Source organism: Triturus cristatus, chromosome 10, assembly GCF_964204655.1.
Source record: "Triturus cristatus chromosome 10, aTriCri1.1, whole genome shotgun sequence".
Classification (NCBI taxonomy): Eukaryota; Metazoa; Chordata; class Amphibia; order Caudata; family Salamandridae; genus Triturus; species Triturus cristatus.
Genome location: NC_140593.1, coordinates 52,267,454 through 52,295,015, shown reverse-complemented (window position 1 = coordinate 52,295,015; position 27,562 = coordinate 52,267,454). Strand labels below are relative to the sequence as shown.

The following is a 27,562-nucleotide window of genomic DNA, read 5'->3' as shown; positions in this document are numbered from 1 at the left end:
GTCCAGGGTTTCTGTTCAAGTTGCACGTTCAGGATAATCTAATCTCCTGGGGCCCAGCTACCACACTTATACTAATCTGGGGGGCTGGGTTGCCTGCTAGGTCACACCTTATGGGTGGGACCTGGGAGGGGGGTGGTTACACCCCCTTCCCATTGTCCAGTTTCGCGCCAGGACTGGGGCTGGAGTGCCCCAGCACCGGTTTGAACTGGACTATGCATGGGACACCTTGTGTGCCCCAGGCAGTGTCTAGTTTCTTTCATCCCTCCCTGCCCCAATACACTAAGGCCTGTCTGGGGTGGTGCTAGCACCTCCCAAGGCAGGAAACCTATTGTCCAAGCCTCCCGTGCCGGGATCACTCCCAGCAGCAGGAGGTCAGACTTGTGTCGTGGCAGCAGCATCCATTTTGTGATGCTGGGGCTCTGGTTAACTTTAACCGGGTAAGTAGGTTTCAACATGTCTTCTCCCTGTAGAAGGGAGGGATAATATCCTCATCACCAGAAATGGGATGGGGGTATTATTCCAAAGTGTTAGACACCTTACACGACATATTTTGATAAAGCCAGACCATAGTTACCATAACCGTTTAAGATTATAAGGCACTTTAAGAGTATATGGTAGGCTATATCATAGAACAGCTATAAGGACATGGTTCCGAAAGCTGCAGACAGGCTCAGCTCATGCTAGAGCACTATCTCACATGTTAACAAGCACTCTGCCTCCAGGATTGTTAAGGCCTGCCATAGGAGTGGCTGATAGGTACACATGTGTCCATATATAAGGTAGGTATAGGAATACTACACCTAAGCAAGGGGTGATTACACGGCCTTGCCCCAGCTGAGTGATCAGCCAGTTGTGTCATAATGGAAGGCCAGGCCAGGGGTGGCATAATACATGCTGCAGCCCCTGGTAGGCCTAGGGTACACCTATGCCCTGGGTACCTAAGGTACACTGTGCAGGGGCCAATAAGGTGATCCTATCCAATTGGGTTATGCACCTAAAGTACATAGTATTAATTTAGAGAGAGAACAGCAGGGCTGTGGGTCTGATTAGCAGGCCCACAGCCACATCTAAGTCGAAAACCAGTAAAGCAAAAGCAAAAAGTGGGGGTGAACATAGAAAGCAGACCCTACTCTCCTACAATTACTGCTTGGACTCTTCCATGTGGAGCGAGACAGCAGTGGTACACGGAATATCATCTGTACCAGCTTTCTAATCCCTTCCAGTGGCACATTTGCCTCTGGAAGAGGTTTATCGATGATGTTTTGTGTATATGGTCAGGTTCACATCATCTACTTTGTGAATTTCTGGACTGGTTGAATACCAGGGATGAATGTTTGAAGTTCACGTGGCAGATAAGTAATGACAGTGCAACTTATCTTGGTCTTGATATTGGTGTGACCAACAACAAACTCAATACAACAGTGCATCAAAAAGCGACTGAGAAAAATTCTTTGTTACACTAGCAATCGTTCCACCCGAGGGCTTTGAGGGACAATCTCCCGGTGGGCCAGTTTCTGAGGTACCGCAAGAACTGCTCTTCAACTAGTTTTTGCAACAATCCGAGGTCCTCAGTGAGAAACTGGTTCAGCGAGCTTACCCCAAGAAAATTGTCACCAGAGCACGCAAAAGGGCCCATAACACTCCCGAGATGTACTCCTTGAAAGAAATCGTAAGGAATCCAGGGAGTGTATGCCAGTGGTACTCACTTTTGACGCTCTATCCACTAAGATTCGGCAAGTAATAAGGAAACACTGGTCATTATTATCTACTAGTGACTTTCAAATGCCGCAGCCAAGATTTGCGTTGAACGCAGAATCTGAAGGACAGATTGGTCCATACTAGACCAGTACATGGCAACGTGAATACAACTATCCCCCCGGGTCATTACCCGTGTGGTGGTTGCTCGGTCTGTGAATTAACAGAGAGGACAACTGAAATCCAGCTGCTGAATGGGAGAACTCAGTTCATCAGTTTAGTAACTGTAACAAATCAAACTTGATTTATAGACTGACTTTCCCTTGAGGATTACATTATATAGGTTTGACATCCAGGAAGGTGAAGGTGCGAATACAAGAGCATCTTAGCACAATCAGGGCAGGCAAACTTACAACACATTTGGTACAACACTACAGAGACCATCCACACAATCATAAATCATTAAAATGGGTGGTTGTGGAAAAGGTAGTGGGTGATTTAGGCAGTATGGAGAAGAAACTTCCTGTAAAGGAAGCGCGCTGGATTTTTTCAGAAAAGGCGGACACGCTTGGCCTCAATGACCAGATCGAGTGGAATAGGATCAGTAGGTGAACATCTATTGACAGGTACTAAAGTTGCCCTGATGGGCCTGCACGGCATTATTTTGGCTGAGCTTACCTGGACATAGATTGGCAGCTGAGATTTTCCGTTTCCTTTTTACGATTAGTAGTAATGTGGGGTGCCTATAGCCTTGTCACCACAGTTCCAAGTGCTACGCTGATGATTTGTATGTATGGTATTCTGAACTTGGGTGTGGCAGATTGAGGGATCAGAACATTATTTACTATTGATATTAAGTTGCATAGATGCGCCTCTCCCTATTTTCCACCTAATGTACCCACTCTCTCGCTTGAGGAAAATGAAAAGAAAATGTGAGTGTTTGCGTGGAATTTGTTCGAGTTGCAATTGTGTTGAGACACTGATTCAATGATGTTCTTTATTTTTAAGTTTCGAGTAGAAAATAAAAAGTGGCATTTGTTGTTTTTTAACAAGAAATGTGTTTCTATGAGTGTGGGACATTCGGGAGTACTTGCCCGCACGCCATTGCTAGTATTGATGCATATTTTGGGAAAAGCTGCATTGGAGTTATGAAATACTACTTATGCAGGTAGACTTCGTTGCACTCATTTACCATTCAAAGATGGCCCCCGCCTTGGCAATACACGATGATGCTATGGGTTCCGGTCATGTGACGGGAGACACCGCGAGAAGAGATTTTGGATGCTTTTAGTAGGTGTACGTCGGCCGGCAGAGTTGGTGCTGGGTTGAGTTACCGCCCGGAATTGCTGGAGTGCGGTAAGAGTATGTGTGGCGAGAGCGTTTCAACCAAAAGGGGAACAATCACTAGAGAAATTATGCACGTTATTTTCAGTTCGTATAGTTCAGAGTGTGGAGGAGGCACTATATCTAAATATTGAATACTAGAGATGTGATGCCAGCTACAGAGTTGGGTTTTTGCTTTTTTATTGGATCAACTTTCCTGAAGACACTTGTGGATTTTGGTCAATATATTAGGTCGTCCTGAAGACCAGTTGGGTGTTCGAACGCACAAAATGATCGTTGCTCGCACGAGTGGTTGAGTTGCATCAGTGGTAGGATTGAAGCGGAGTGCAGTGTTTTTATCTTCACGTCTATTGCGAGTGTGGAAGGTGGCGATTTTCTGTGATGTTTGATAGTCATGGGCTTGTGAAATTATATCACTTGGGCATTACTTAGGACATTAAAGAGGGGTCCTTTTGTAGGTTCACCTTGTGATATGAGATTGTATATACCAGTAAGTTTGCTAAACCCGGAGTGGGTTAGTAACTATGTCTTACGATTTTTCCACAGACACAAGCATTAGCAACTAAAGTGCTTCTGCAAGGGACGAAAACTGTACATGATACATTTCCCTTTGACTTGGTGGGAGCTGGTATGTGGGCCCATAGCTCCCACTAGGTAAATATTGAATGATGATAGAATAGGACTAACGATGAGTTCTTTCTTCTGCATCTTAATGATTGAATTTTAATTATACTGAAGAGAGCCTGTGTATGGATATATCCCTTCTAAACTGAACCTCCTTGTTTTCTTTGTGTCTGTCAGTCCTTTTTTGATGTTGTTTGTCCAGGGAGGTGATTGTTGACCTCGTTAGCCCTGACAAATTTGCCACAAAGATTATGGCAATGAAACATGTTGGCCGTCATTAAAATGGTTCACAACATGCTGTGTTTTTAAACGTGGGATAGACTCTCAGTCTGGAATAAAGGAGAATAGTACCTGTGAGTCTATTTCCCTTTTTTATTTTGAGACTTCTTTGGTCTTATCTTTCTCACGGGGGACACACGTTTTCTTTTATCTTTACTTTCCTCTTCACTGGACACATCACTTTGTTTTGAGAAAGTTATCAATGATGAAACAAACGTGGGCAAGCTGATGAGAACCTGCCCGTAGCTCCTCAGGTGGTGCGCACGTGAGATACTTTCTCTTTTCTTACACACTTTTTTACACATATACATTGGAAGCTGGTGGTATGTGTAAACTAAACAAAATAGAAAATCTTCTCAAAGTACTGACTGTTCACTCTTTTCACTTTATCTGTTTCCTCTATTTTTTAGAGAATGAGGCACGCTGGATTGGATCACACCAAGACATTAATTAGGTGATTGAGGTTTTTGATAAAATTATTTTCCCTCTTCCCAATCTTGGCTAAATTAAAGAGTGCCTATTTGTGCCAGATCTTTGTTGTTAATATTAGTGTTGAGTAGAGGGCGTTCTGGCATATTATCCCTCTTTAGCTCCTTTTTTGAATTACTATAAACCTACAGAGCCAATTGCCACCTGCCCCTAAGCCACATTTTGTGAGTCAAGCCAAGTACAGTGTGGACACCGGATTTTCAGAAGGAATTGGTAAGAAAAAATGTGTAACATCGCAGTTTCTTTTACAGGATCCATATTTTGACTGTGACACACAATGACGGTGCCTGAGTGGGGAGGAAAGGGAGGGCGTACTTGGTGTATCCCTACCGATAGATCAGTCAGGTCCAAATATTGAGGGTAAAGTAGAAGGAAACGACATCACCTTCCTGTTGGACACTGGTGCTACCCGTTCTACTGTGAGAACAGTAGACATTCCAAACCTACCCCTCACGGGTGAAGCAATCCAAGTAGTAGGCGTTTCAAATAAACAGATCAGAACCCCGATCACAGAACCCATGGAGGTACGAATCGGTAATTTAAAAAAAAATGCACAAATTTGTAGTGTGCGACTCTAGTCCAGTAAACTTGCTTGGAAGAGACTTATTGTGCAAAATGAAGTGCACAATATATTGCACACCGGATGGAGTTGCAATTCAGACCCCAGATGAAGACGGAGTTTACAAATTCATGTTAGCCAAACAAGGAACGGAGGTAGATGAAATGTATTCCTTGATGACAAGAAGTGAATTACCAGCTGAGGTCAAACTAACAGTAAATCCTGAAATATGGGATTTTACCGGAAAAGAGGTAGGATTAATGGCAAATGTAGATCCTGTGAAAGTGACAGTGAAAGAAGAGTATCCAAATACTCGACAATACAAAATGAGTCCTGAAATTAAAGCAGGTGTTGCAGCGGAAATTAAGCGATTAGTCGAGCAAGGTATTTTAAAAGAAATAATGAGCAGCACTTGTAATTCACCCATAATTGGCTTTAAGAAACCTAACGTGAAATATAGTGTGGTTCAGGACCTGAGGAAAAAAAATAAGATTGTTGTACTGTGTTGGCCAGTAGTGCCCAACCCAGCTGTAATTCTGTACCAGATGCCGTGGAAGGCAGATTGGTTTACTGTAATTGATTCATGCCATGCTTTCTTCTCCATTCCATTGCATCCAGATAGTCAGCTTTTATTTTCGTTCAAATTTGAGGAGCGTGTTTACGTGTGAAATCGTGTGCCTCAAGGGTACAATGAAAGTCCTTCAATCTTTAACCAAATTCTAAAAACATGTCTTGAATCTCTTGTGTTGCCCAGAGAGTCAGTCCTGGTGCAGTATATTGACGACCTATTGATTGTGTCGAAAACTTGAGATGATTGTGTTTCTGATTCAATTGCCTTGTTAAATCATCTGGCTAAAGGTGGACATAAAGTGTCCCCAGAGAAATTACAGTTTTGCCAAAACTCGGCTAAATACCTGGGACATCAAATAGAGAGAGGGGTTAGGAAGGTGACCTCTGAAAGAATAAAAATAATAAGACAAATGCAATTGCCACAAACCCAAAGAGAAATAAGGATGTTTCTTGGGGTCGTAGGATATTGTAGGCAGTGCATTGTAGGGTTTTTCTTACTGGCTAAACCCCTGATACAGATGACAAAAAAGAGAGCAAAGGACACACTAGAGTGGGATTATGAGAGCATGGGAGCTTTTGTGAAATTGCGAAGCTGTCTGTGTGAAGCACCTGCTCTGGGAATGCCAGATTATTCGAAAGAATTTGCATTATTCTGCTATGAGAGAGATAATTGTACACTCTCAGTCCTAACACAAAGACATGGTCTGATGCGACGACCTGTGGCATATTTTTCTGCTACTTTAGACCCTGTAGCATGTGCATTGCCAGGTTGTCTAAAAGCTGTAGCCGCAACCTGTGTGAGCCTCGAACAAAGCAAATCAATTGTGATGGGACATCCTGTAAGGGTGTACGTCCCTCATTCAGTCGTGATTCTTTTAACAAGAACTCAAACTCACTATCTTACCCCTAGTAGATTAACTAAGTATGAAAGAATCATACTGGGGGCTAAAAATGTGACCATAGTCAGGTGTACTGTTCTTAACCCAGCTACCTTGTTGCCAGATCCATACCAAGAAAGAGGCGAAAGATGAGGTCGAACATGAATGTCTAGACGTGACAGAACTCAGTACCAAACCCCGACCAGACATGCAGGAAGAACCTTTGAAGGATGCAGACCATGAATTATTTGTAGATGGCTCATGCATGCGTCATGAGGAAGGAGGGTTGAGTGCTGCTTATGCTGTATGTACATTGGCTGAAATAGTCGAAGCATCCAATTTACCAGAAGTCAGGTCTGCACGAGTAGCCGAATTAATAGCTTTAATTAAAGCTTGCAAAATTGGGAAAAATTGGAAAGTAACCATTTTTACTGATAGTATGGTTATGGGGTTGTGCACGACTTTGGCCAGCTTTGGATGCAGAGGGATTTCCTGATTTCTTCAGGAACCCCCATTATAAATGGAAAATTTGTGAAGGAATTGATTGAGGCAATTCAATTACAAAAAGAGGTGGTCAAGTGTGCTGCTCACCAGTCCGGGGGATGACTATGTGACGGCAGGTAACAGATACGCTGACCAGGTTGCCCAGCACTGTGCCAGACATAAAATTGCATTAAATAAGAAAATTGAAACATGTGGAATCAGCTGCAAACTTATGTTGCTTGCAGGATTGGGAACATGGGAGGAGGTAAAAGATCTACAAGATGAAGCAGAAATGTGAGCGAAGGAGGAGTGGGTGAAAATAGGATGTCAACGAAGGGCAGAAGATGGTGTGTGGGTCTGTTATGATGGCAGACCAGTGATGCCAGTCTGTATGCTTGCACCTATGGCTAGGATGTATCATGGAGACACACATGTAGGCAGAGATGCTATGATCAGACTTTTCAGACAAGGTTGGTTTAACGCAAAGTTCAGGACTGTTGCAGAGAGTCTTTGCCAAAGATGCTTAACATGTCAACAAATGAATCCCATCAGGAAAACAGTGGTTAGTATGGGAAAGATTGGGAAAGAAGAAGGTTCCTTTGTAAGACTTCAAATAGATTTCATTCAATTGCCTGCCTGTCGAGGGTTGAAATATATACTCGTTATATATATAGTTTGTTTGATTTCAAAGTGGGTGGAAGCATACCCGACCCGAAGAAATGACAGCTTGACAGTGGCCAAACTCTTATTACGTGAACTTATCCCGAGATTTGGTTTTCCAGTAACGATTGAATCAGAAAGAGGATTACATTTTAATAAGGAGATAATCCGATTAATTTGTGAAGCATTCAAAGTCGAACGAAAATTGCACTGCGCGTACCACCCAGAGGCTTCTGGAGTGGTAGAACAATTGAATGGCACAATCAAGTCAAGACTGGTAAAGGTGTGTGCATCCACCCCACTGAAGTGGCCTGATGCTTTACCTCTTGTTCTGATGGGACTCAGAAGTATTCCTGACAAAAATATTGGATTGAGTCCCCATGAAATACTCATGGGAAGAGCAATGAGAAATGAATGAAATGAAATGAAATGAAATGAAAGTAGCATTTATAAAGCACGTGCTCACCCGAAGGCATCCCAGCGCTAATGGCAACACTCCACACTTAGACAATCCTCAAGAGAAAAGATGGGTTTTTAATTTCTTTCGGAAGGTTAAATGATCATCCTCTAAGCGTACATGAAGAGGCAAAAAATTCCAGAGCTTTGCCACATTATACGAGAAGAGTCGCCCCCCACTACGAACTCTTCTGATTTTTGGGACCGTGACTAAGCGTTGATTTCCAGATCTCAGCGCTCTATTAGGGAAATAGGGCTGAATAAGAGAACGCATCAGAAGAGATCCTTTACCAGAAATTGCTTTATGGGCAATACATAAAGCCTTAAACTGGACACGTTCATTAATGGAAAGCCAGTGGAGGGAAGCGAGAGCCGGTTTTGCCGAGAACCGCCTAGGAGTATTCATCAACAGGCGAGCTGCGTAGTTCTGCACAATCTGTAATCGTCTAATCGAGGAGAGCGGAGCTCCCAGATATAGAGCATTAGAATAGTCTAACCGAGAAAGAATCAGTGCCTGGACCAGCAACCTATTAGCACCAAAAGGTAAAAGAGGCAAGATCTTTCTAATCAGCATTAACAATCCATAGCAGCTAGCAGCAACCTTTCGAACTTGTTCTCTAAGGTCTAGCTTACGATCCAGCCACACACCAAGGCTCTTAATATGTTCTTTGGGAATAGGGGCTGGGCCCAGACAACTGGGCCAAAGATGATCAATATTAGATGGAGCAGAATTACCCAGTAACATAAGCTCTGTCTTGGCCCCATTAAGCTTTAGGTATGATTCATCCATCCACTTAGAAACGGCTGCAAGACATGCGGACAAGCCAGAAGAGGAACTCTCTTGCTGGTTGATGGAGACCACCAGCTGGGTATCGTCAGCATAAGTAATTATTTGAACCCCAAATGGCAATACTATTTCAGCCAACGGGCCCAAATAAATATTGAATAACGTGGGGCACAGGGAGGACCCCTGAGGAAACCCACAATTCAATGGCATCAGGTTTGACATAATGTCATCTTCTAAAACTGCAAAAGTTCTATCTTCAAGAAAAGACTGAAGCCATTTTAACACGCTTCCTGACACTCCCACCTTTCTGAGTCGTTGAATCAATAGTTGATGGTTCACCGTATTGAAGGCTGCGCTGAGATCTAAGAGAATAAGGGCAGGGCAGCCTCCGGCATCAAGAATACTTTTTGTTTCCTCCATCACACTGATCAGGGCAGTTTCCGTACCCTGCTGCTCTCTAAATCCGGTCTGGGTAGGGTGGAAACAGTTGTTGGTTTCCAAAAAGGCAGAAAGGATGGAATTCACATACCTCTCAGCTCTTTTACCTACTCTAGGTAACAAGGATATAGGGCGATAGTTTGCCAACTCCTCTGGATCCAAATTGTGTTTCTTTAATAAGCATGTATACCAGGACACAAGCTGTTGAATATAACTGATGATTTGGTTTTGGAGTATTGCAAAGAGTTGGCTGACCGTTCTATCTCTCGCCAGGTTGGGGAAGACGCAGTCAACAGGCAGCTGAGCCAAGCGCATGATCTGAATCCCGGTGATTGGGTAGTTGTGAAGAATCACACTCGAAAATCGTGCTTAGCATCAAGGTGGGAAAAACCACATCAGGTTATATTGGTTACACCAACAGCTGTTTGCCTAATTGGATTCATACAATTCATACAAAAAGAGTGCCAGCTCCTGAAGAGGAAAATCTTCAATTGAGACGAGCAGATGAAGTTGCTGAAGGTTGTGCAGCTGAAGAATCTCCCATAGTAGATCCTGAAGTAGCTGACCAAGAACAACCAAGCACCTATCAGGATGACTGGATCCCAGTAGTGGACATTCCAGAAGTAATTGTAAGTACCAGCAGTCAAACAAAATTAGATAGACAGGAAGAGAGTGAGAATCAGTTAGGAATAGAAGAACATGCTCAGGAAAGTAGGAGTACAGTTATTAGGGAACCTAAGCAGGAACAGATATGGAAAGAACAATTTACTCAGACAGAAGAAAATAAAAACCCCATTCATGAGTCTGAGCAGGGACAGACAGGCCTTAGAGGACACGTTCAAGCAGAAGAAAATCAAGAGTCAGAAAGACCTGAACAGGACCAGATAGGCAAAGAAAAACAGGTTCAGTATAAAGACGAAAAAACAATTACAAACAATCCTGAACAGGGTCAGATTAAGGTAGACGAACACATCCAGGCAGAACAGGTTCAAATAATAAGCCCTGGACAAGGTCAGATAGCGAGGAAATCTGAAGAAGAAGACGAAAAGGATCAAATTGTGCCACAAATACATGAAAACAAAAGAACCAATGAGGAAACTGACAGTGCAGTGCAAGCTAAGAAAGTCAGGAAAGGCGATAACTGGCCAAGTATTATTAAAAGACTGAAATAACGCCTTAAGACAATAAGTGGAGAACCTGACCAAGTAAACAAAGTATCCAGCCAGTCTGGGCCTTCAACTGAAACTTAGAAACGAAGAAGTCCAAGATTGAGAACATTGAATAATAAATTCAGGGGTCCTGAATGGACATACCTCATTCTTGAAGACTTCGAAAATCTTGACATAAATGAAGAAAGTGATGAAGAATTGAATGCAGAACGGATTGACGAGGAAGTGAGACCAACTTGAAAGAAAGAGAGAACTTAAGGTGTTATGCCATACAAAATTTCTGAATTAAAGAAGAGAAATCTTCTTATCCCAAAATGTCTGATAGAGTTGCTGGAAAACCGAAACGAAACTGTATAAAGAAGTGCTGTAGGATTTGTATATGTAGCATATTTTTTGTAATGTGGCTAGTATTAACAGTGCAAAACCAAAGGAAATGATGGACGGAGTGTTGAACATTGCAAGCACTCACCCCCAGTCAACTGATCTGGGTTTAATCCATCACCGTTCTTTAGCCCACTCTGCCACCCCAGTTCAGACATGGCCATATGCAAATCAGTCTGACCCTGTGCCTCATGGGAACAGTCCAGCCCGAACTGCCAAGCCATGTCTTCCCTGGACCGGAAACAAGCTTCCTAGGACCGGTTTCTGGCATTTCAGCCGTCTTCAGCCAGGCTTGCTTGAATCCAGTGGCAAAGTGAGCAAGGGACTCACGTCTGAGCATACCCTGCCCGGTGGGCTAAAGAACGGTGATGGATTAAACCCAGATCAGTTGACTGGGGGTGAGTGCTTGCAATGTTCAACACTCAGTCCATCATTTCCTTTGGTTTTTGCTTTGTTCGCCATGAGTTGGCAGGGTATGCTCAGACGTGAGTCCCTTGCTCACTTTGCCACTGGATTCAAGCAAGCCTGGCTGAAGACGGCTGAAATGCCAGAAACCGGTCCTAGGAAGCTTGTTTCCGGTCCAGGGAAGACATGGCTTGGCAGTTCGGGCTGGACTGTTCCCATGAGGCACAGGGTCAGACTGATTTGCATATGGCCATGTCTTGACTGGGGTGGCAGAGTGGGCTAAAGAATGGTGATGGATTAAACCCAGATCAGTTGACTGGGGGTGAGTGCTTGCAATGTTCAACACTCCGTCCATCATTTCCTTTGATTTTTGCTTTGTTTGCCATAAGTTGGCAGGGTATGCTCAGACGTGAGTCCCTTGCTTACTTTGCCACTGGATTCAAGCAAGCCTGGCTGAAGACGGCTGAAATGCCAGAAACCGGTCCTAGGAAGCTTGTTTCCGGTCCAGGGAAGACATGGCTTGGCAGTTCGGGCTGGACTGTTCCCATGAGGCACAGGGTCAGACTGATTTGCATATGGCCATGTCTGAACTGGGGTGGCAGAGTGGGCTAAAGAACGGTGATGGATTAAACCCAGATCAGTTGACTGGGGGTGAGTGCTTGCAATGTTCAACACTCTGTCAATCATTTCCTTTGGTTTTTGCCTAGTATTAACAGTGGCCATTCCCTATTTGATGGTTACAAACAAGCAGAATAGTACTAATACACATGAGAGAGTGGCTAACATTAAAAGAGATAGAGTAGACTTAGAAACAACAGATGAGTCAGATTTACACCACACTGTGAATAAAAATAACACTGATTTAAATGTTTTTGCAAAATTATTAGTACATTATGTAGAAACTATGGAGGTTAGTGACTGTTATGTCTGTGTGAAACTGCCAACATCAGTAGCAGAAGGGGTAACTTATCATCACTTACTTTTGACATATGGTATTTCATGTAGTGTTCTAGCTAGCTTGTTTTATAGAACCGGAAAACTACAGTATTATTTTTCTAATGTAGATGTAATATTTTCAGAGGTTCCTATGCGAAAGAGCATGAACCCTGTTCTTAGTACTAGAGACTCACAAGTTATGGGTGAATATTTTCTAACAATGAAAACAATAGATATAGCTGATGCACACAAGCACAATTTAACATGTAAATTACATGAAGAAGAAAAGGTATTTTTCAATTTAGTTGAACAGAGGAGACAGGATTTGCAAAGAAGGGCCTCAGAACCGAAACCTCAGATACCTAAATGGACTGAGAAGGAAGAACTTTTTGCAACTGGCAAGACTCATGCTGCTATGACCCTGGACTTTGCGAGGAAAGGGAAAATCTGTCTCCATAGTTTAAAAACAGAATATAACAATGCATTTATTGGTTCCAGTGAATGTGAACATAATTTCTTAGTAATTGGGGGATGGGGACTAAAGGGAGGAACAGATCCAGTATTTCCTGGAATTTGTTATTTATTATGTGGAAACAAAGCCTACTTTAGTCTACTTGATCATTGATATGGGAGTTGCTATTTCGGAATAGTATTCCCTAAAGTCTATCATGTTAAGAGAATCACTGGAAACAATGAAGACAGTAGTGGACTAAGACGCAACAAAAGGGCTAGTTTTTCAGAAATAGTAGGTGATATATTTGGTGCATTGATACCTTCAGTGGGAGTTCTGCTTAATTTGCGAATTGATCGGTTATCAACTGACACTGCTGGAGGATTCTTGTTGATCAATACAAAATTAATTGCTGTCAGATCTATGGTTTTGCAAAATCGACTTGCCCTTGATATCTTATTGGCAAAAGAGGGTGGAGTCTGTAAAATGTTGAAAGCGCAACATTGTTGGACCTACATTCCTGACAAAAGCGTTGAAATTGGAGGATATATTAAAAATATCACACATTTGGAAGAAGAATTGAAACCACTGGAGGTTGACAGTGTATGGAAGAAAATAACTAATAGTGTTGTTACTATAGGTAGTTGGTTTTCTAACATAGGTAAAAGTATTTTAGGTCAAATACTAATGCCAATAATGGGCATAACTTTGTTAGTTTTGACAGTAATGTGTTGGCACAAATGTTGCAAGAAAAGAAAGAAGTATGAAGTGAATGAGAAATGTAAGAAAAGAAAATTAGATGAAATACAATTTGAAGAGATGAAAGGTAATTTGTACAAAAGAATGAGGGGATTACAATACAAAAACGATAAGGGAAGAAATGAAAGAGTTGAAAAAATTGAAATGGTAGAATGCTAACGTTGGCATCTGATTTAGTAACAGAAATAAGTGATGGCATAAACTGCCATCAGAGAGGGGATTGATGGAGCAAGGTTTCGTATAAAAGAGACTTGCTTGTATGCAATCCTCTCAAATAATATATAATAATGTAACCAACTTGTTCGTAAATACTAATATTGCATTACATTCATTATATTGTATCCATGGGATGCTTGGCTATGTGTATTACTAACCAGTAACCCGAGTGTCACTAAAAATGGCCGCCAAAATGCGGGAAAGTCTCTGCACATGCGTGTACTGCATCTACGTAGTATGACGTCTTCTTTCGCTTGGTGGGAAAACTTTGCAGCTGCGCACTAGCTTTTAACATGGCCGCTTGAAACTCACATGTTATTGTGCATGCTATTGCCTAAACTAAACCCTGCAAATTTACTAAATTGCTAATGCTAAAAAATATATATCTAAGTAAATGGGATTAGAGTAGGAATAAGTGGTATACAGTGAATTCATTATTTCGTATTCTAACATGTTTTTTCTTTGACTTTATTATTAGTTCGTATTTGGGCCTTGGAGGGTGACTGAGATTCATACCCACCTACTAGATGCGCATGTGCACCGAAAACCCGCTCTGAACACTGATGGCACAATTGAACCACAGCCAAGGACGTGCTCACAAGAAGCGCATGGGAAGCTCAACAACCAGCAAGAGGAAATATAAAATACAATGTTGCCTAAAATATTGATCCACATGTGAAATGCGGGTGGGAATAAAGATTGGGAAAGAAATTTTAAGGGGCGGGAAAATTATTCAAAAGAACTAAAGAAAATATTATACATAGTATGGTATGATGACCTCTCCCCATTGCCTGGCCCAATCAGAATTAGGGGTTTTCACAATATTGAAACATTTGGGGGTGGAACATACACAAGAATAGTATAACAGAGGTAGTTTAGATTAGTTAGATACCCAGAGATGCTGCTGCACACGAGAGATGCAGATGCCATGCTGAGATGCTGTCTGTGAGCTGATCGAAGAAACCAACACTTGGGGGAAATTCGCGGAAGGCAGAACCGAGGAGGCACATCTAGGAAGGGGTTTCCGTACGGGCCCTAGCCGGAGAGAGTAGTACCAGAGAGGGGTGCGACGCTGGCCTTGCACTAGAAGAGGTCCCCTAACCTGTCCTGAACCTGTCCTGAATCTTTGGCTCCCTGTTGTCCAGGTCCTCACATCATTCTAGGTAAATATAATTCTGTGTGATAATGTCCTCGTGCTGCTCTCTATTTCTTCCCCTTTAGGTACTGTCATCACAAAATTATTAACTGTGAATTGATTTAAGCTAACTGTACTTTCTTTCCTGATGGAGAAATTTGGTGTTAACATGTATTTTGACTTGACTCACAAATTATTTTGATCAGATAAATCTTAAGAAAAAACCTTTGAGTCTGTGGTCTTTTGAAATGAAAGTTAATGTTATTTCTTACCTATTCTAATCTACAATCAGATCTAACGACAAGAGACATTTTTCCAAATGAGACAGGGTTGGTAAGAGTTGGTGAGATACATTTTCACACAGGTACATCTTAATTGATCCCAGCGGATATTTGCTAGCCCATTGTATGAATGTATATGGGCCCAAGTGAGTGTTGTGGTGTGTATGTAACCCGAGCTGGTAAACTCCGCTGGATCAGTTGTGAGGACCATTGCTGTTCCTTGGCAGCCCTTGGCAGATGGGCAAGCAGGTCAGAGGTTTACATCGCAGAGCCAGCTTCCCCTGGCTCAAAACTGAGCATCAAACCACGAGTTTGACAGGGCAGGTTCTCCCACTCCACCATACTCTACATGAGGCCCCCAGTCTCCATGAGAATCAGAGTTACCCAAGGTGTCTTCTAATTGGACTGTCTCTCTTCTCCCTCCTAGTTAACACGCTGCCCTTTGTGAGCCTCCAGATTAACGCCAACATGGTGATGATGGAGAATTATCATCACATTTACTGTTTCCTGTCAGAGAAGAAAATCCAGAGCCTGGAGTCAAAGAGGAAGGAAGCGAAGCAGAAGTACAGCGAGAACATGGAACAGTACGTCATCACGTACCTGGGCCGACCGCTGGAGAAGCTGAATGTGAGTGTATTGTGGATTCTTGTGTGCTTATGATTGTCACCTGGCTCTATGAGTTCGAATCAGTGTAATGTTAGTGAGTCTCGTTCCACTTTATTTACACTCATAGGATGCACTTCTCCTTAGAGGACAGCGCTGGAGGAATGTCTCAGACCGCTAAAAGCAAGGCCAGTCCACGTGCGCAACATCGGGTTTCACCCCGCCACTCACTTGACATGCCCACTTAGCCTTTCCTCCCTAGCCCTTTTAGCTCTACCTAAGTTGACGTGCACCGTTGATGACGCAAGGGCAACGCAATCCAAAAATAAATCTGGGCTTAATCTCCCACCATAAGACTTTTGTCCAGGCTTTACTGGCTGCCCTTTAAAGTGTAAATGTTATAGTGAGGGCTTGGGGCCCTGAAGAAGATTGTTTATGTAGGTCAGGTCTTCTACCCATACAGTTTTGTTTCACTATTTCAGCTAAAGAACCGAATACTGCATACCAAGCGTCCAGGCTTCACAACCAAAGCACAAACCCTAGTCCTCTTCCACCATCATAGGCACAACTTTCAGGTTTCCCAAAGCACTGACTCTTCTCAGAGCTTTTCTCAACATTGCAACTTACACGCTAGAAGGGGGTAAAAGATTAGACCCCATAACCCTTATTCGAAGAGAACTACACTGACTCCCTCTCAAAGCCAGAATTGGCGTTGAGATGGCTTGCATCACACAAAAAAGTGCAGCATATTTGCCTCCAGTACTACCTGAAAAACAAGCTACTCACCTCAGGGGGGGAGAGGATCCTCCTCTTGGAGAACCTGAAAAGAAAAAGACACTAAAGATGCATTTCTGATGGATACATCTGCCTGTTGATTCCTCACCTTTTGAATTACCCAATGTGCAGCATTCTACAGAAACTTTTCTCCTCGGCTCTCCCATGTCGACGAGGACATCACAAAGGAACGGCTCCGCACGCGACTCTGCGTGATGTCATCGGAGCCATAAGAAGACCTTCTTGGCGTGCTGATGTCAGTTCCCTTTTCTCTGCGCTGTCAACGCGTAAAGATTTTTTCCCACTTCCCTGGAGTTTCTTTGTTACGGATTGTTGTGACTTTTTAGCCATCAAGGATGACTATTCCAAGAAAATCAGGTTTCAAGCCCTGCAGAGAATGTGGAGGACTTATGTCCGTCATTGACCCCCATGAACACTGTTTATGATGTCTTTCGTCCACGACGTTGGAACGTGGACTTCGCGCAAACGCACAAATCCTTAAGCACTTAAGGAAAAGGAGGCCAAATTATTCATGGCCAAGAAGCAGAAAAGGTGTCGCAGGAGGTCAAGGACCCGTTCGAAGTCGCCTACTCCACATGCCTCGATGTCGTCAAAGAAACATTTTAAAAAACGTCGCAATGGTTCTCGGCATTGCTCATCGAAGGATGCAACTCCAAAATCAGTGTCTCTGTGTCCCAGACATCATCGAAGAGATGAGATCTCTCCATCTCCTTCACCTGAGGGGACTCCTGCCCCATCTCTGGCTCCGAGAGCAGTTACTCCACCGGCTCCGAGAGATGCAATACCTCCACCATTGCCGAAGTCAACCACTCTACCTCTGTCTCTGGGGTCTCTGCCGCTACAGCTGTAGCCAAATTTGGTGCCTCCCCGAGCGGTTTCAGAGCCTGTAGTATCGTATCCAATGCATCCTGCTTTCTCGACTCCAGGTACGGATCTGTCGCATTTTCTGAATGCGATGTTTGGCTTGTTTGCCAGAGCGGCAAACCCTACTGGTACGCCTGTTGACTCCAGGGGTCCACTGGCATATACCCTGGGTGGTTTCCCACCTCACTTTCCTCAGGCACCTCCCATGCCTTTCATGCCTATGGCTCCGGTGAGTTAGCCTCTTCCGATGACGAGATTTTATACGCCGTTGCAATCTTTAGAGGGGCGAATACCACTGGATGATTCATCCCCGGCGCCATCTGGTTCCATGCCGGCGCCGACACTACCTCGACCAGCGTGGACCTCCCTTCAACGCCGATCTCGAAATTACCACGCCATATCTGGCGCCACCAACGCCTGTTCCGAGGATGAAGTCACAGAGAGAGGCACAACGACCATTGGAGGAAAAAGAGTATCAGGAGGAGCATGGAAATGCTGAGCCTGGACATCTTTCCTGAAAGGAAGCTCTCTTCTCCAAAGGGTCTGCCGACGCAGGAGGGGACCACTTATCACGCTGTGATCAGGAAGGCTACAGATCTCTTGGAACTGCCTCTTCCTACAGCAGAGTTGAAGTCTAATATCCTGACAGAGGTGCTCCATTGTCCTTTCTCTATTTCAGAGTCTTTACTTTCCTTTAATGAGGCTTTGACCAAGGCCATTCTCGATGTCTGGCAGAAGCCGATGTCAACTCCGGCGGTTTCCAGGACTGTGGCAAGGAGGTACAAGGTGGCCTCGGGGAGATCCTGCTTTTCTGTCCACCCATGCTTTGCCAGAGAGCTTGGTCATCGAGGCTTTGTGCTCCCCGAGGCAGTCTTCAGGTTCCTTCCATCTACACCTGTAGGGAGCCAAAACACATGGAGCAATCAGCAAAGAAGGTGTTCTCGTCGGGGACTATGGCTTGTCGTGTAGTTCCTACAAATCTATATAGGATCTGGGCGTTTAGACAACATAAACTATGGGATTGGTGTCCAGACTGATTCCAATCATCCCCAAGGGATAGGTTAGTCTGTAGGCCAGCTAGCTCAGAGTTCCACTATAACCCCCCCTTACCAAGGAGTGAATAGTTTCTGGCAACTATTGAACATGACAACCCTGACTCCTCAGTAATCGTGGAAACAGTACAGGACTTTTTGCTCAGTCTCTCGTGCTCTGCTTGTCTCAGAGAGATACACAGAATAAACAGTGGTGACATTTTTAATGCGTATTTATTGAACCAGCGTCATTCTAGTATAAAATACGTGTGCTGCAACAACCATAAGACAGAAACAGATAAAGACTTTTACGAGCACCAATAGAGTAAATAAACAGTAGAATTCTACCCTGGTGCTAAAACAGTGAATATATGCGGGCATATCGATACATGACTGCAATTTTGCATACTCCTACAAAGCAAATTCCAAAGTAGTTGTACCTAAGTGTACCTATGCATGTATGTAGGTGTATAGCCAAGAATCCTCCTAAGAAAGAGCCAACCCCATTACCTGATGTGAGAGAACGAAGGACCCCGTCTTGGTCTCGAGTTGGGCACCCCGCAAGGGATGTCAGACCACTGTGTGCTGGAGTATCTGCGTGCAGGGACCTCAGTGTCTCGTGTCAGCATAGAAGCTTCTTTCTCCTTCCACTTGTCCAGCGAAGATGTGGTGCCTATATACCCGAAAGGTACCCTCAAGGGTTCTACCTAGATGTGTCATGATACTGTGGGCATGTCGGCCTAGGATGATGAAAGTAGTGACCCTTATACAGAGTTATTATGCAGAAGATGGTAAACCTGCTGTGATACTGAGAATCCTCATGCATAATAAATAAGGCTAATTTTGGGAGAAGACCACACATTTATGCGGCACTTAACTAGGTAAAAGGTCAGTGCCAGAACCGTTATGTAGAACAGTGGTAGGACAAATGTAGGTAAAAGGTTGTGCAACTACCTAGGCCTATATAGGGGGTCATTGGGGTTCATAACAGGCCCTCAAATCAACGAATGCCACATGCCTTTTGGGTCACTACATCCACGCCCTCATGGACTCAGCCAGGTAAGTGGTCCTAAAATTACTGGAGGAGGTGAAGGGCTTTTCTCAGATGGGTTGTCGGATGCCCCAGCTGCTGCCCGTCAGGTGATACAGTCTGGTCTGGACACAGTCGATTCAGTAGCCAAGGCGATGGGATCGTCTGTGGCTACCAGGAGACACACTTGGTTGTGTGGTTCAATATTCTCTCCTGATGCCCAAGCTACTTTACTGGTTCTGCCATTGGCTAGATCTCGCCTGTTTGGGGCTGAAGTGGATTCGCCACTTTAAATACAGTAATTCCACAGCAAGGTCATTGGGACTTTAATCTCAGCCCAGGAGCTTTGGACAATTCCTCAGGTTTTGTGGCTTTGAGAGGAACTTGTCCTTTCACGCCAGGCAACAGGAGGCAAATCCCTTGTACAGATCCTATAGGGGAAAGGGCAGAAGTCGTCTACGGGGTGCAGCGCGACAACAGGTCTCCTCCGCTTCTTCTTCTGCCCCTCCAACTGGTGTGGCAGGGAAGCAGCTCTAGCTCCACCCTTCTAGAGCATACTTGTCTTGTGAGAGGCCGGGTATCCCATTTTCTACTACTAGTCTGTTACTATAGATCTCTGGGTGTTGAACATAGTGGAGAATGGGTATGCCCTATCCTTCCAGGAGTTCTCCCCCTCCTTTCCCTCCCCGTCAGGGCTTTTGTTCGGAAAAGCCTCTTCTGTTTCCAAAAAAGGAAAGAAGTCAAGGATGCTATTCCTCGTACATGTACTTCCTGATTCCCAAAAACGCTGGCCGTTTGAGGCCGATCCTCACCTTAGGGTTTTTGAATTTTTATCTCAAACAGGAGAATTTCAAAATGTTGACCCTGGCTCAGGTTCTTCTTGCACTCCAGAAGGAAGACTGGATGGTGTTGATCGATTTACAGGGTGCGTATTTTCATATTCCCATCCTGAAATCGTATCGGAAGTATTTCCGTTTACGGTAGGGTCTTTACACTACCAGTTTGCGGTCCTTCCATTCGGCCTTACTTTCACACTTTGGGTCTTCACAAAGGTGATGACAGTGGTGGCAGCATAGCTCAGAAGATCGGGAATTCCTGTTTTCCCCTATCTGGATGATTGGCTGCTAAAAGCAAAGTCGCCAGAGATGGTGTTAGATAATTTGTAAGTGACAACACAACTGTTGTTCGGTTTGGGGTTTTCTATAAACGTACCCAAATCTCACCTGGTGCCCTCTCAATGCAACCTGTTCCTAGGGGCAGTATTAAAACATCCAGGCTATGATTCCACATTTTCAGAATGGAACGGCTGTTCCAGTCCAAAAGGTCTTGCACCTGCTAGGTCTGTTCGCTTCCTGCATACTGTTGGTCAACTGTGCACGCTGGCATATGAGGGTCCTACAGTAGTGCCTCCGGAGGCAGTGGTTTCAACACAACAGAGAACTCGAAGAGGTGGTCAGAATCTCAGGAGACACTGCAGCAGAGCTGTTATGGTGGAGTTTTCCAGACAACCTGTCTCAAGGGAAGCAGTTTCAACCTCCTTCTCCGGTGGCCACAGTGATAGCAGATGCCTCCACTCTGGGGTGGGGAGCCCATCTGGGGGATCTGGAGGTCAAAGGTCTTTGGTCTCCAGAGGAAAGATTGTTTCACATCAGTCTACTGGAATTGCAGGCGATACGATTGGCTCTCCAGGCCTCCCTTCCCTCCCATTGCGGTCAGTCGGTTCAGGTCCTAATGGACAACACTACTGCAATGTGGTACATCAACAGAGAGAGGCTCTGCGACTCTGGTCCTGGGCTTGGGACCATAAGATTTGCGTGGTCGTGAATCATCTGGCCAGAGAACTGAATGTGCGTGTGAACAGGTTCAGTCTGCAGTATTCAGCCGATCACGAGTGGCGTCTCCATCCGGAGGTAGTCCTTCACATTTTCGGGATGTGGGGGTGTCCTCAGTTGGACCTGTTTGCTGCTCACGAGAACGTACACTGCCTGGCATTCTTTAGTCTCCAGTATCTGATGCGGGGAGAGTGGGGAGAAGCTTTTTGGTTAGATTGGGGCTCACAGCTTCTGAAGGCATTTCTTCCCATACCCTTGATTCCTCGAGTTCTGAGGAAGATTAGCCAAGGCTGGGCCCAATACATATTGATCACCCCGGATTGCCCGCGAAGTGTGTGGTACACAGACCTTCTTTACCTCTCATTGCACCCTCCTCTCCGTCTTCCTCTCAGGGCAGATCTCCTCTCGCATTCGCAGGGGCAAGTTCTACACCCCCACCTCCTGAGCCTGCACCTTCATTCCTGCAGATTGAATGGAGCAACCTGAGCTCTCTCTCTCCCACTGGATGTGGTGGATGTTATATTATCAGCCAGAAGACACTCCACCAAATCTCTCTATTCTGGTAGGTGGGCCAAGTTTTTTAAATAGTGTGGAGAAAGATTGATTGATTCTTTGCTGGCCCATTTGTCTGATGTTCAGAGTTTCTCTCTTTCCCTAGCACAAAAGGGTTGTGCAGTAGCTACTGTTAAGGTCTATTTGTCTGCCTTGTCGGCTTTTCTCTGCTTACTAGATCAACCCTCGCTGTTTAAATCTCACATAGTTATGAGATTTGTTAAGGGTCTCACAAATAGGTTTCCTCCCACTCCTTTTATCATGCTTGCTTGGGATTTGAATTTGGTTCTCACTTTCTTGATGGGTTCACCCTTTGAACCATTACATAGTTGTCTCTTAAGGTTCCTAGCAATTAAAACAATAATTGTGGCTGCAATCACTTCTGCTAGGAGGCTGAGTGAGTTGCAGGCTCTTAGCTCAAAGCCTCCTTTTACATCATTCCATGCGGATAAGATGTTTCTTAAGACCAGAGCTGCTTTCCTGCCTAAGGTGGTCACTGCTTTCCAATTAGGACAGTCCATCACCTTACCTCACCTACAATATCTACGCGGGGGAACATACTTCAAAGAAGACTTCCTTCTCGGTTCCTTCCTTTTCTCCTCGCATTTTCTAGTGTCAGATTGGTATTGACCCGAGTTTTCAGAATCAAGACCAAGCTGCATGACTACTTTCAATGGTATTTTATACACTCTAGAGAGATTACACCAATTTTTCCCATTAAGTCTTATGGCAAAACGTGAAGAAGCATCCACCCTAGCAGGTGGGCCAAACTTCGACAACCCCTTCGGAACAGTAAAAGGAGATTTGATCCTGACCCAATCCCCTACTTTAATTTTAGATTTGAAACAATCTCCATCGGAAATCATAGGTTTAGGAGATGAAATACACTCATCCTTACTCAAATTTCTGATGTCTACAGCTTCACAACTTTTAAATGACATTCCCCATTTTTTCATCCATGCTGGGCACATGTGGAAAGAGGCCTGTCTTCCCCTCAGAAGTGCGAAAGGACTTGACCCAGTGATGGTACTTGGAGTTGTACGATGAGCCCACAACATACTCTGCACAGCCTCTTTGATGTCAATATTCCCTGAAACAGCCCACTGAACACACTCTACCAATATTCAGTTATTGCGCTCAATGAAACCATTGGCTTGGGGATGATATAATGCCACACGCCGTTGTGAAATTCCTGATTGATTCAGAAAATCAGACATCTCCTTTGAATTAAATTGTACCCCATTTTCGGAAACAATTTCCTTGGGAAACCCTTCCCTACCAAAAAGACTCTGGAGAAATTTAATGACCTCTTTTGAGTTTTGATCAGTCATGAAATGGACCTCCCACCACTTACTGAAATAATCAGCAACAGCCAAAGCAAATTTGTACTTGCTGGATAAGATATTAAACGGTCCCACAAAGTCTATGGCCAACTTCAACCAGGGACCCCTAGGCACCTCAACGCACTGTAAAGGAGGTGAAATAACCTTAATTACCTTATCACTCGTGCAACACGTAATACACCCCTCAACAACATCATTTATTTGACGATCCATGGAAGGCCACTAATAGACAGCACGGATCCTCTTCTTCGTGTTAGTTTGACCCAAATGTCCTTCGTGGCCATAACCAATAATACGAGCCCTAAGAGACTCTGGAGGAACAAATTTATCTCCTCGCATGACCATTCCACCATCCTCTACCGAAAGTTCCTCAGCAACCTTGGAAAAAGGGTGGAGATCAGAGTCTAGATGCTTCTCTTTTGGCCAACCCAACACCACAAAGTCTCTTACTTTTTTAAGAGTAGCATCTGATTCCATGCCACAAAACCAATCATCTTCCGAAAAAGATCCAATACAACAGGCATCCACAGCAGCAATAAGGCACTCATCCGTAATATCAAAGTCGCACTCATCCTTCCTTAAAGGCAAACGGGAACTTGAAAGATAGTCGGCCCTCGTGTTCTTCCCACCAGGTATGTGTGCAACCACAAAATTATACTGCAGGAGCTTAGAACTTAATCTGGCAATCCTCAGTGTATGATCCTTCACAATTCTACCCTCTAGAATGGGAATAAGAGGCTTATGATCCGTGAGAAGTACAAAAGTCTTTCCCCACAAAAAACATTTGAACCGTTCAACGGCCCAACAACACGCAAGGAGTTCTCTCTCAATGACAGAATAATTTTTTTCACTTGGTCTCAGAGCTCTAGACGCAAATCCCACAGTATATTCTTTACCTTGCTTGCTCTGAGAGATCATATCACCCAGCCCATCTATACTAGCATCAACAGTTACCGTACACTGAACAGATGCATCAAAAGGGGTAAGAATCTGACAGGAACCAAGTGTAGGAGAGTAGGGTCTGCAATCCTATGATCACCCCAGATTTTTGCTTTTTGCTTCATTAGTTTACGACTTTCCCTGGCTGTGGGCCTGCTAATCAGACCCACAGCCTAGCTGTTCTCTCTCTAAAATTGACGCACATGTACCTTAGGTGCATTTACCAATTGGAACTGGGCCGCCTTATCAGTCCCTGTACCAGCATACCTTAGGTATCCAGGGCATAGGTGTACCCAGGGCCTACCAGGGGCTGCAGCATGTATTATGCCACCCCTGGATGGCCACCCAAATCTGACACAACTGGCTGCACGACGGCTGGGGCAAGGTGGTTAATCACCCTTTGCTTTAGGTATAGTATTCCTATATCTAACCCTCAAATGGACACATGTATTCCTATCAGTCACTCCTATGGCAGGCCTTATCAATCCTGAAGGCAGAGTGCTTGGAATCATGTGAGATGGTGCTGGCAGGAGCTGAGCCCGTCTCCAGCTTGCGGAACCAAGTCCTAATAGCTGTTCCAGGATAACGCGTACCATATACTCTTAAAGTGCATTATAATCCTCGCGGTTATTTGCTAACTTTGGTCTCGCATTATCCAAACATGTCGAGTAAGGTGTCATACGAATTGGAATACTAACCCCTCGCCAATTCTGGCGACGGGGTTAGCATTCCACCCTTCTAGAGGGACACAACATGTATGTAACTGTGAACCCCGGTTAAAGTTGACTCGAGCCTCAGCATCACAAAATGGATGCTGCCACCACAGACACAAGTCTGACCTCCTGCTGCTGGGAGTCCTTCCAGCGAGGAGAGCTTGGACAAAGGGTTTCCTGTCAGGGGCGGTGCCAGCACCATCCCAGACAGGGGTTTGTGTATCCCAGGTAGGCAGGGCTGAGAGGAAGGTGACTGCAAGTGGCACCCCGGTGCTCACTGTGCATAGGCCGGCTCAAACCAGTTCCAGGGGCACACTGGCCCCTGAGCTGGGGAGAGACCGGACAAAGGAGAGGGGTGTAACCACCCCCCCCCTGGTCCCACCCATAGGCAGGACCTAGTCACGGGCCAGCCCCTTTTCTTAGAATAAAGGTAGGAGCACGACCCCTTCCCAAATTGGATAATTCTGAATCTTGAACTACTTTCCACGAAAGGAACTCTTGACTTTTCCTGAAGACTCTCCCTTGTGGCTAAGGAGTAGCCACCCTGCACCAGCAGGCACCACCTAAGCGCTTGCGGTTTGCTGCACGTCCATCCTCCGGATCAAGACTGACCAGCTCGACGAGACCCGGATTCCCTGCCATCTCCGACCTCTACCTGCATCGTCAGCCCAGCTGAGGTTCGTGGGTGTGACGAGACCTGAGGGACCGGCCATCTTGAGAACCTGCACGACGCTTACCTAGCACGACCACCGAGGGACCCTCGAGTGAGTGCTCCTGGGGTTTGAGAAGCCCTAACCCTGAGCAGCTCAAGCACCGAAGTCCAGCCTCCCAGCATCCCCGAGATCTGCGTGGGGGCCCTTCTGCTCTTTGCCGCTCACCGCGTTGTCCGGTCACTTGCCCGTTGGCTAGTGGCCCTCCTAACGACGCACCACGACATTTTCACCGCTGGTCTGGTTGCTCCAGACTGGCCCTGGCTCCCCTCCAACAGAGGAGCGCCCCGGACCCTCCTGGTCCACTCCAGACGCCATCTTGACTCCACCGCGTGGGCTTGCCTTGGCCAAGGGTTGTTACCCCAATCCTGGGTCCAGCATCGCCGACAGCAGACACCTTCGTGGGACAGCTCGCCCCTTCTGCCTGGTCGCCGACAACGCCTCCTGCACCGAGGGACAGCAGAGTCCAGCGTCACCCACTCACCTGGTCGAGGTGACTACCTCCGGTGCCATCCTGGTGCCAACCCAATCACTGGCTAGTGATCGAGAACTGAGTCCCCTCTGCTTTCAGGTCATCTCCATCACCGATCCAGGCTTGGATCCCTCCGAATATCGACACTGGTCGCCTGCCAGCAACTCCTTCTTTCAGGCTCCATAGACCACAACGAGGATTCCCGACGTCTTTTGAACCCTATGCAGCCGCAGCCCCCGGGCTAGGTAAACTGAGCATTCCGGTGCTCCAACGTAGGTTCACTCTCTAAGTGTCCAGATCCTTTTTCGTTTTTAGTCTAGCTGGTCGGATTCGTCCGGAAACAGTAACTTTAGAAACGCTAGCATCCATAGACTTCTTCCCGCATCCCGCTTGAGAGTGCACACTCTGCACCCGATCTCCCTAGGCCTCCTGCTCCTAACCTTAGAGTTCAGTAGTGTAGTCCTAGCGATCCTGAAGCCTTTGGATCTGTTTACTTACCTGCTAGCAATTCGCATTCCACTTTTAGTGTATATGGTTTTTCGTGCCCCTCGGGCATTTGTGTAAATTGTGCAACTTGAAGTATTTTCATAAGAGTTTTGTATTGTGCGTAGCTCCCTGACTCATAAAGAGCCAGGGTAGTCTTGTTATAAATAAATATCCTTTATTTTCATAACAACTTGTGTGGTGTCCTTTCACTTGGTGTTCAAGGGGTAAATGTGGTGGTAAAACAGCTGGCTTAACACGCCCTCTAGAGTTTAGCCTAAAAGACTGCTCTTGTCCATGCTACTAGGATAGCTGGTCTATAAGGTTGACTTACAACCAATCATCAATAAGGGTCGTTTGGTATGATACACAGTGATCACTAGAATAGTGAGCACTATATATCAGGCCAACTTCTCACATTGGTGAGCAGCGGTTGGGATTTGAGCTTGCTGTGTTTTGCCACCCACGTATCCTAAGAACATCAGTTGAAAGATCACATAAGTACCCAGGTACATATAACTTAACTTAGAATACTCTGCGTTCTACTGAACCAGCTGTTGTAGTGTAACAGGGCTTAGCACACCTTGACTACAGCTCTTAGCAAGGGATCAGTAGGTAAACCCATAGTGTAGGTAGGTGCATCACTTACACCTCACTAGAAAGCATGTCTAACCACGGAGAGTCTTCAGAGACTCCCCTAGTGGTCATTGACCCTCCACAGGTCACGTCAAGATATGCAGCTCTTAGCTTCCAGGAGATGAGACAACTGTGTCACTCCAGGAAGCTAAAACAGGGTTCTAACCCTACCGTCACATTTCTGATAGGTCTCTTAGAGACTTATGATGCTAGGAGGGCCTCTAACACAGGCCCCCCTAATCCTGATGGGAACATGCCCCCCTTAGAGGGAACCCTTGGTGACCCTGACCTTGGCCTCCATGGTGAGGAGGAAGAGGAAGAGGAGTTACCAGGGGACGAGGCAGACAAAGGTCCAGTAGTAGTCAGTAGGCTCACAAGGGCCAACTTAAGCAGGCATGAGAATGGAACTGGGGGAGCCCCAGGCCCACTCTCCGGCAGGCTTAACATTGGGAATGGACGAGTCAGGTCTCTCTCCAGAGGCTCTAACAGATCTGTTCGCACCCATGTCTCTCAGGCATCTTCTCGGGGAGGAATGACATCCCCTCAGAGATGGGAGCATGAAGC

At 45.2% G+C, this 27,562-nt stretch overlaps 1 protein-coding gene across 1 annotated transcript in view; it reads left to right on the top strand.

The window, feature by feature from the left end:
* The window catches only part of LOC146788818 (exocyst complex component 1-like), a 1,992,459-nt gene that overhangs the window by 1,798,793 nt on the left and 166,104 nt on the right, over positions 1 to 27,562 (top strand). The window contains exon 16 of the mRNA XM_085630399.1: positions 15,423 to 15,622. Coding sequence (XP_085486525.1) covers positions 15,423 to 15,622 — 200 coding nt within the window. The remainder of the gene's footprint in view (positions 1 to 15,422; positions 15,623 to 27,562) is intronic.